We start from the raw sequence: 10,034 nt of genomic DNA on the forward strand, positions 1-10,034 counted from the left end.
TTAATTTGTAAACGATCTATATAATATCTATCTATCTATCTATCTATCTATCTATCTATCTATCTATCTATCTATCTATCTATCTATCTATCTATCTATCTATTTATCTATCTATCTATCTATCTATCTATCTATCTATCTATCTATCTATCTATCTATCTATCTATCATCTATCTATCTATCTATTCGTCTATCTATCTATCTATCTATTTATCTATCTATCTATCTATCTATCTATCTATCTATCTATCTATCTATCTATCTATCTATCTATCTATCTATCTATATTTATAGCACAACAATCTTATAGTACAATTTTGACATCAATTATTTAACTTGTGAGACATATTATAAGAGAGAAATACAATGGAAGCTAAGTAAAAAAACAACAACATAATTATCACATATCACACTTACCACATATAAATTATTCACCACAATCACAGATTCTTTATCCATGCAATAATATATTTAAATCAGTAAATCTTTCTTTTATATAAAATCCTGGAAAATGTCGAAATGGTTTTTAAATTTTTTTAAATGTTAATGTTTCATGAAATGTCAGCTTCTAATTCACGTTAGAAGCTTAAATCAAAACAGGCAACGATCACATTTTTCGAGACTGAAAGCTTTAATGAATCAAAAACGTCAAACTATGTGTTATTTGATTCATGAGCATAATTATGATTTTGTTGACACTGAATAAAATAAAAATGCATCGTCTTTTAATAATAAGAAGACGTTGTTTGTATTTAACACGGATGTTCGTTTTCTACCTGAAACAGGTATTTTTTCACAGTGGATTTTAACATTCGAGATATTCTAAAGCACCGGTACAAGGGAGATGATTTGTTTGTTGATTATATTAAACTTTATTTGTAAAGCGTTATGTAATTTGTATATATTATAGCCTATAGTATTATTAGCCTGTAATCATAAGGGTCAATTATTTTTTCTTTTTTCGAAATCTGAAAGCTGAATAAAAAAGCTTTCCAATGATGTATGGTTTGTTAGGACAATATTTGGCCGAGATACAACTATTTAAAAATCTGGAATCTGAGGGTGAAAAAAATTAATAATAAAAAAAAATACAAATATTGAGACGATCGCCTTTAAAGTTGTCTAAATTAAGTTCTTAGCAATGGATATTAATAGTCAACAATTAAGTATATATATATATATATATATATATATATGTTTGCGGTGGGAAATTTACATGGAACATGAGCTTTACTTAATATTCTAATGATTTTTGGCATAAAAGAAAAATTGACCATTTTGACCCATCCAATTTTGGCTATTGCTACAAATATACCCGTGTTTTGTGGTCCAAAGTCACATATGAGTTTATGGCATGTTTTATATTACATATTACACATTAAACAGCTAAATTTGTAGCTATATAAAAAAAACTTAATCGATAAAGAACTGTGTAATATTACAGCAGCTGATCTGGTGGTGAAATCCTGTATATAACTTTCTAAACATAACATTTTTTTAAGCCTAGTTTTTGTAAAGATAAGCACCAAATAGCTTACATTTAATGTGGACTAACAACCTTTGTAGTTTTATTAGCCACAAAGTCAATAAAACGAAACCTTTCTTTAAAAAATAATCAGAACGGGTTTTTATCGAAAACTTTCAAATGGCCTCTTCTTCCCAAAATGCCAGGAAGGAATAAGATAAAAGGCATATTTTCTCCATCACTTCAAGTCAAATAGTAGAAGATTTAAGTAATGATGACATAACGTACAATATTTTGTCTTAAATCCAAAATCGAGTCTAAGCACCGAATTATAGGTCTGCTACTCACTTCAAGTATTTATTTCTACATACAAATCTGTTCGCGGAGCTCATAAAGAAATATGCAGAGGCATTAAAACGATTCCAAAGGCTAATGATTTTATTATCATTCATTCTGACCTTACCTCGTTTGAAATCACTGCAGGGAATTCTCCTGAACTTACACATTTTTATAAACGCGATTATTAAAATGCACTGGCAAACTGGGTAGATGGATGCGCTTCCACACTGCCAGAGGCTTTCTGCCTAACTATTAGCATCATTTCAATCCTTCAATAACATTAATTGCGGGAGGCAGCAGAAGAAAGGCTGTTTAAGTGCTCTGTCACTTGCGTTGGACCTTTCACCTCATCACAGGCTGGAATGCGTCCTCAAGAGCGCCACGGTGCCACATGTACACCTGGAGATTTCACCGTGCACAAGCCTTTGGAGGACAAAATGAAGGGGATTAAACTAAGAAAAGTTGTTTTCTGCTTTACGATTTGGACCTCTCAGTCACAAATATTCAATCACCGATTTATAATGTAATAACGCAAAGAAAATAAACAAAATAGTCATGGTTTATATGATTTATAATACTAAAGCTAACAAAAACATAACTATAAACTACAAACAAAAATAATAGAGCACTAACATAGGCAATAAATTCATGTGAGTTTGTTTCTTCTCGTCGTAGTTTTTACGCATGCAATTAAAAGCGTTCTTTTTTGGTTTGGAACTGGAAGGTCTGCTAAAATCGCACAAATCCAGTTTTTCTCTCACATCAAACGCACCTAAAAGTCCTTCCAGGTCTGGATGTTTAAAAATGTAGATAACCCGTGTGATTTATTAACATCATTGACCTTTCCAAATGTTTCGTGACATAATATGGATGTAACGCAACTGTTTCAGAATTTGTATTTGCGTTGGTGTTTTAAACAAGTTTTATTTTGCGTTCTCACGGTTGTGGTCGAATATATAAAACATAGGCCTATTCTATTTGCTTCCAATTTGTTTTATCGTGCATGCTTAATATGTAGATTACATGGCCAAATAAACATTCGTTCGTTAAAAACGTTGAGGTACAATCGTCAAAGCTCAATCCTCTTCCACATTGACTAATTTGAATCACAAAACGCGCGACGCTAAGACCTTATCAAACAAAAACAGAAGATCATATTTAAATGAACGAATTCGAATACACAAAGTTCTGATCCGTAAAACACACTTTATTTTGTGTTTTGGCGCAAAACATTTCTTATTTAATCATAAAGCTATGAACTAGCACATGACTGATTACCTGGTATATTTGTGAGCTTTCATTTCGAACCTCTGCTTTTGACTCCTGCGAAATCCAAGGCAATAAATGCAGGAAATATACGAATGTTCACTATTTAGAATTTTTTCTTTCGCCTTTTTAGTTGTACGTTGCTCTCTGCGGACTGTGGAGCTGGAAACTCACGGCTGTGTTTTGTGCTTGTTGGCCATGCCCTCTGACTTCAAATTCTACTGGGTTAAAGGGTCCTCGATTTGCATACTGAAAAATCTTACATTTCTAGCCGAAAGTTTTAAATATGTTACACGATCTTGTGATATAAAACCCAAATACGCGTGTATAATTTGCAAGGATTATAAAGATGGTTTTAGAACGTTTGAAATTATTTCATACTTGTGTAGGCTATAATTTTTAAACAAATAGTTTAATAGAGTTTTTTTCTCTGTTGGATACAAACACTAAATTATAGCTCATGATAGTTGCTGCCGTCATGTCAAACCAAATAAATATCACATCCTTGCGATTTGAGCATAAACTATCATCAGAAGTGAAATTGCACAACCTGAGCGTCCGATTCTGACGCATTGCATGTCAAACCGAGCTCTCAAGTTGGCATAAAAAGAAATCTCCGATGTTTGGAGGAGATTTTAGATTGTGAGCGCCACTTATCATAATGTGAAAGCTTAGACAGATTGATGGGAAAAAAAAAGAAAAAAAGCTGACGCCACTTGGAAGCTCAAAATGATACAAATTTGCGAGCGGGAGCTGTTCTGATGGCATTCTTTGGGTATCTTTTGCTCCGTGAGTATTTTCTTCAATTACGAGGATGTCAATGGCTCGTTTGGCTCGTCGCTCCGCCCCCAGTGTTTGTCGTAAACCCGCAGTCTGACGGGAATAAGGCAGAAATAAGAGCGTCCAGGACTCGCCTCTTTCTCCAGGGCGCGCATTCGGACTTCAGCGAACGCGGTTACGCACGGCGGACACTTGGAGTCTGGCGGTCGGCGCGCATTTCCACGGGCTTGTGGCAGCTTCAGCAAACTCGCTCTCGGGCTGAACCATGTCCTTGAGCCCCAAACACTCAACGCCTTTCTCAGTGAGCGATATTTTGAGCCCGATCGAGGAGACCTTCAAGAAGTTTGCAGCTATGGAGAGCAGCGCGAGCCTGGCGTCTCCCCTGTACAGACAGACTCAGGTGTCTCAGGCGAACCTGCAGCAGCACAGCATGAGCCATAACACCTACCACATGCCGCACTCGCAGTTCTCGCACAGCGCCATGGGAGGATACTGCAACGGGACTATCGGAGCCATGGGGGACCTGCCGTCCTACCAAGAGAGCATGAGGAACGGCGCGACGGCCACGGCTTGGTACGGCTCGAACCCGGAGCCGAGATACCCAACAAGTGAGTCAGATAGAATCAACCTGTATGCCTTAAGTGATAAATATCCATCTTAAAATGTCATGCTATTATGGGTTTTGCCACTTGGAACCGTCTATTTCTTCAATTCGCTCGTTTTTAAAGAAATCAATTAGCCGTTTGTTGACATTCTGTCAAGCTGTCATATTATCGAGGCTTATAGCTTGTCCTGAATATATTTCATTATTTAGGTTAATTGCTATAAATAATGCAAGTCCACTGCATACACAGCAGAAATCTGCATGAAATACAAATATGAACAAACAGGCCTGTAGACAGATAGATAGATAAAGAATTTAAAAACGAATTAGTAAATGAAACATTTTTCAGTTCGTTTTACAAAAAGGTAGTCAAATAATCGTTTATTTCGGCGTTTCTACTTTAACATTTGTTTATTTCAGCGTTACCTTTTTTTTCTAATTATGTCAGAAATGTATTTCTGAGTGAAAATAGTAAAAAAAAAAAGCGTTGATAGATGAAATTATACGTTTAGCCTAATTATTTTATCTTTTTGGCTTTGTATTTAAACCATTTTTATTAGTTTAATTGTTATTTTATTCGATTTAATTTAGGCCTATGTGGACGTTTTGTACTTGCATCTTTTTTCTGTAAAAAATGTAATAAAGTATAAACTGTTATAGGTTATAAATGTAATATAATTTATATTTAATGAAATACATTTTAGGTTCATACTAAAAATCTACAATGAAAATACATTTCAGAAACACCCTTCGCTCAGAAATTGCTTGTAAATTTCACACGTAAACGGCAAGTATTAAATGTGAAATTTTGAGGACTTAAGTATTTTCTTGGAGCACAAATCCAGTTTTTATGTAGCATGTGTATATTTGTAGCAATGGCCAAAAATAAAGTATTATCGATTCTTCTTTTATGCCATAAATCATTAAATACAGATTATGTTCCGTGAAGATATCTTGAAAATTTCCTACCGTAAATATATGAAACCCTATTTTTGATTAGTAATATGCATTACTAAGAACTTCATTTGGACGACTTTAAAAGGCAATTTCTCAATATTTAAATTTGTTTGCAACCTTAGATTACAGATTTTCAAATAGTTGTATCTCAGCCAAATATTGTCCTATTCTAACAAACCATACAGCAATGGAAAGTTTATTTATTCAGTTTCAGATGATGTATAAATCTCAGTTTAAAATAAAATGACCCTTGGTTTTGTGATCCAGGGTCACATATTACAATAATCTTGATTTACAACTTCAAAATATATTTTTACATTGGCTTCAAAGAATATTGTATAAATCAGGCATCTATGCTAACAGCATATTAATTTGCATGTTCTCTAAAGTCTCCAGGTTTATGGGTCCTTCGGCAGGCATGAACATGGGAACATTACCGGGCATGGATGCAAGTAAATCTATGGTGACTTTACACGCGGCGCCCCGGAGGAAACGGCGCGTACTCTTCTCTCAAGCGCAGGTGTACGAGCTGGAGCGGCGGTTTAAGCAGCAGAAGTATCTCTCGGCACCGGAGAGGGAACATTTGGCCAGCATGATTCACCTGACCCCGACTCAGGTCAAGATTTGGTTCCAGAATCATCGATACAAAATGAAACGCCAGGCAAAGGATAAAGTGTCGCAGCAGCAGCAGCAGGACAGCGGAAACCTGTGCGCGCAACAGTCACCGAGGCGCGTGGCCGTGCCGGTGCTGGTTAAGGACGGTAAACCGTGTCAGAACGGCTCCAGCACGCCGACGTCGGTGCACCAGCAGGTGCACAACGTGCTGGGCAGCGAGACTTTAGCTTCAGCCGAGGATCTGGAGGAAATGTCGCCCAGTCCTCCATTGATGAACAGCCTCTCTCAGACTGACGCCGCGCTCATCGAGTACACGAGCGGCATGGTGAGCTCCAACCTGCTCTACGGCAGAACGTGGTGATGTTTGAGCCCGCGAGCATTTTTACCACAATTTCCACGAGGAACTTTTTTTAAAACTCTTTTTTTTTTTTTTAAACGGCATTCGTCTGCTGCAGCGAATGCTCACGTCAATTGTATGGATTGTAACTTTAAATCATTATTGAATGAAAATCTTTTTCGTGCGGATGATGAGGAACGTGTGATGAAGACTAGTCTAGCGTGATGCCATTAATCCGACATCGGTTTTGTTGCCTTGTAAAATACAAGCTGTAGATGAAGAAAATGTTTTGTGTACATATCTAACACTGGACAAAGAATGCTTTCTTGAAGTCTTTTGTAAGTTTAAAAGGAAACAAAATAAATATGAGTGCTGCAAATATGAAAGAAACCTCCTGAATTCAGTGTTAAATCCTTTTTTTCTGTTGTATGCAAAAAGTTTGATAGTTCTCTTTTTCTGTTTTTAGATAAAATACTAAAAACATTAAAGTAGGCTAATTCTGAATCACAAAACAACTTTACAATTTCGACTTCAAAATTTCACGTTTAATTCAGTGTTAGCTGTGAAATTTTCTAGCATTTCTGAGATATTTTTTTTACACCAAATTAATCGTGTAAAAAGCTTTTTGCTCTGTGGCGATTTAGATTAAAAAAAAACATTTTTAGTACCTCAACACTAATGTTTTCGTATTTTTATTTGCTATTGACAGCAAAGTTGATATTCTTTTTTTTTTTTAGTACCGCAACACCAATGTTTTTGTATTTTTATTTGCTATTGCCATTTTATTTGCAATTGAGAGCGAAATTATATTCTAATTTGATGATTTAGCATTTTCTTTTTTCATGAAATGCATTTATTTTGAATGAAACGTGTAATTAGAGACATTTAACGTTTGTTTTAATTTGTGTAGCTTCAGCTTTATTTTTGCGTGGCACCATCTTAGGCTATTTCATTTGATTTAATCGCAAAAAAACCTAATAGGTCAAATAAGCAAAAATAAAACGAAAGTAAAAAAAACAACAAAAAAAACAAAAACAAAACAGTTTTACTCCTGTAATGTGTTGGTTTTTCATACATTCCAGATGACTCTGTATTATTATTATTTAATCCATTAATTAATTCAAGTCTCATTTTAAACCGACTCTCAAAATGTCCATCTGCATCTATAATGGCCAAGAGAAAGGCTATGAATATTCATTTAAAGATTAAAATACACTAAACACTGACTCAGCTTATCACAGCTTTGAACTGGGGATTTATAAATAGATCTGCATTAAAAAAAATCATGGTATCTAATGAACTCCTAATAAAACACACAGACACACAAAATAGCCTGGACTCAGCAGTCTTGTCTCTTCCGTGTATTTCAGAAGTTTTACAGGCATATTCTTAAAAATCAGTACATAAGAACATTTTGTCAGTAAAACAAGAAAAAAAAACCTTTACAAATCAACAGGCCAAAAAGACAATGTTTGTTTGGAATAGAAAATAAGAAGCCGCCTTCTTTCACGTAAGGCTCACAGTTCAGCTCCAGTTGTAGCGTCGGGACTGAGGCGGCAATCCATACCCTTGTCCAAACCCCTGAAAGACAAGCGGGGTTTTCCATGAGTATGAGATTTTACACGTGCACTTTTTTTATTGAAATGTTCAGGAGGTGATCAGACCTGCTGTTGTCCTCCCCTGTGGCTGTCCTGCTGCTGGTTGTGAGGAGGTCTCCATCCTCCTCCTCCTCCTCTCTGCTGGTTCTGCTGGTACGCGGCGCCCTGGGACTGCATGGCCCGATCCCAACCTTGAGATCCATGCTGGAACCTGTGGAGATTTAAGGGCAAACACAATGGTCAATTTTAACACTCACACAGAAAGGGAAAAAATAAGCAGGAAGCTTTAGGAAAAGCACAAACTAAGCACATAGCCAAAAAAAGTCTGATTAAAAAAAAAAATGCAATTAGCAACAATTAAAATATTTTTAGAGCACATCCAGAAAAATATGTAATCATTAAAGAAATTTCCACATTCCTTTCCAGACATTATAGGACTTAATAATTTCCAGTCATTTGAGAGTACTTGGTAAAGATTTAATAAATAAATAAATAAAAACACACACACACACGTGTTTTTTTTTTTTACCCACACACACACACACACACACACACACACACACACACACACACACACACACACACACACACACACGTCCACATTTGAAGTGGATCAAAACCTTCCATCAAAGTTGTCCTAAAACCAAAACAATACCCATTATTTATATATAATATATTTCTTAATATAATTATAATATTTATAATAAATAGAATATATATATATATATATATATATATATATATATATATAATATATTATATGATATATTAAACTGTATTACAATTATAGTTTTAATCCAATAATTATCTTTTTCAGTTTAAAATTTTTCAGATTAAATTGATCAAAACTGACAGCAAATATATGTACAAAGTTACAAAAGATTTTGCATTCCAATAAATGTTTCTCATTTAAACTTTCCATTCAAAGAAACCTGAATAAAAAAAAATAAATTTCATAAAAATAAAAAGCATTTTCAACATTGCTATTAATCAGAAATGTTTCTTGAGCAGCAAATCAGCATATAAGAATGATTTCTAAAGGATCATGTGACACTGAAGACTGGAGTAATGATGCTGAAAATTCAGCTTTGAATCACAGGAATAAATCTAAAAAATTTTTAAATACATTTTAAAATGCATTAAAATAAAAAACTGCCATTTTAAATTGCAATATTTCACTTAAAAAAAAAAAAAAAAAAAAATTTAAAATGCAGCCTTGGTGAGACTTTTCAAAAACATAAAAAAAATCTTTTAAACCTACATTTAATTATACATATTCCCACAATTTTACTTTTTATAAGACTCAAGGCTGGGACAAATCACATTTTTATCATTCCCTGATATTTTCTGGTTTCCCAAGGCCACAGAAAGCCTAATCTTTCATTTGCAAACACAGAAATCTTAAACCCAGCAGTACAAATAATGAGATTTCATCTGAAGTGGCTTTGAAATGCAAAGGCTGGCTCATTCCTCAATTCCCACTTCACTCATTGCCACCAAAACTAGTCTAAATTCCTCCGAATGCTACAAATAACACGGCTGTAACCTGCGCTCGGCCGTAAACCGCCTCACCTACCCAATGCCTCCCAAAACATCTATGGTTCTCTAGAAATAAGAGGCAGACATCAGCATCCCTCATTACTGACGCAGCTCACAATCTTCCTGAGGAATCCATAATCCCTCCTCCAGGTTCCTTGTGCGTTTCATTCGGCTCCGTCCCGAACGGTTAAAGAAACTCTGCTCTAATAACTACTGACCTAAGGTGACACAGGGCCACAATGGGCTGCCGGGCCTAAAAAGTTGAACCAAAAGAAGCTGATTAGTCGCTGAAGTGGTCTGGAGCCAGAATCAATGGCGGCTCTGTGCGGCCCCCAGTGGCCCCTACGCACAAGAGACAGTGAAGCGCAACCGCATTAGTGCTGCCTCATTAAGCCCTGCAAACCTCTTTAGGAGAACATTTGTTTAGCACGCAGAGAAACTAATTCAGTCCAGCCCCCCCAGGAAGAACATCAATAACTCGTATCCTACACAGGAAGACCGCTAACACCAGGAGAGGAAAGGTAAACCGAGTCT

General features: G+C 35.6%; 2 protein-coding genes across 2 annotated transcripts in view; one reads left to right on the plus strand and one right to left on the minus strand.

The window, feature by feature from the left end:
* Window positions 1-4,039: 4,039 nt before the first annotated feature.
* nkx2.4b (NK2 homeobox 4b) lies at window positions 4,040-6,724 on the plus strand. Its single transcript, XM_073816966.1, has 2 exons — window positions 4,040-4,458; window positions 5,801-6,724. The coding sequence occupies exons 1-2, from the start codon at window positions 4,116-4,118 to the stop codon at window positions 6,385-6,387; spliced, it is 930 nt and encodes a 309-aa protein (XP_073673067.1). The 5' UTR covers window positions 4,040-4,115; the 3' UTR covers window positions 6,388-6,724.
* A 985-nt stretch (window positions 6,725-7,709) lies between these two features.
* xrn2 (5'-3' exoribonuclease 2) overlaps window positions 7,710-10,034 on the minus strand; it is a 41,722-nt gene continuing 39,397 nt past the window's right edge. The window contains exons 30-31 of the mRNA XM_073853069.1: window positions 8,028-8,172; window positions 7,710-7,944 (exon numbers count right to left, since the gene is read on the minus strand). Coding sequence (XP_073709170.1) covers window positions 7,888-7,944; window positions 8,028-8,172 — 202 coding nt within the window. The 3' untranslated portion in view covers window positions 7,710-7,887. The remainder of the gene's footprint in view (window positions 7,945-8,027; window positions 8,173-10,034) is intronic.

The sequence above is a fragment of the Garra rufa genome, chromosome 13, assembly GCF_049309525.1.
Source record: "Garra rufa chromosome 13, GarRuf1.0, whole genome shotgun sequence".
Lineage (NCBI taxonomy): Eukaryota > Metazoa > Chordata > Actinopteri > Cypriniformes > Cyprinidae > Garra > Garra rufa.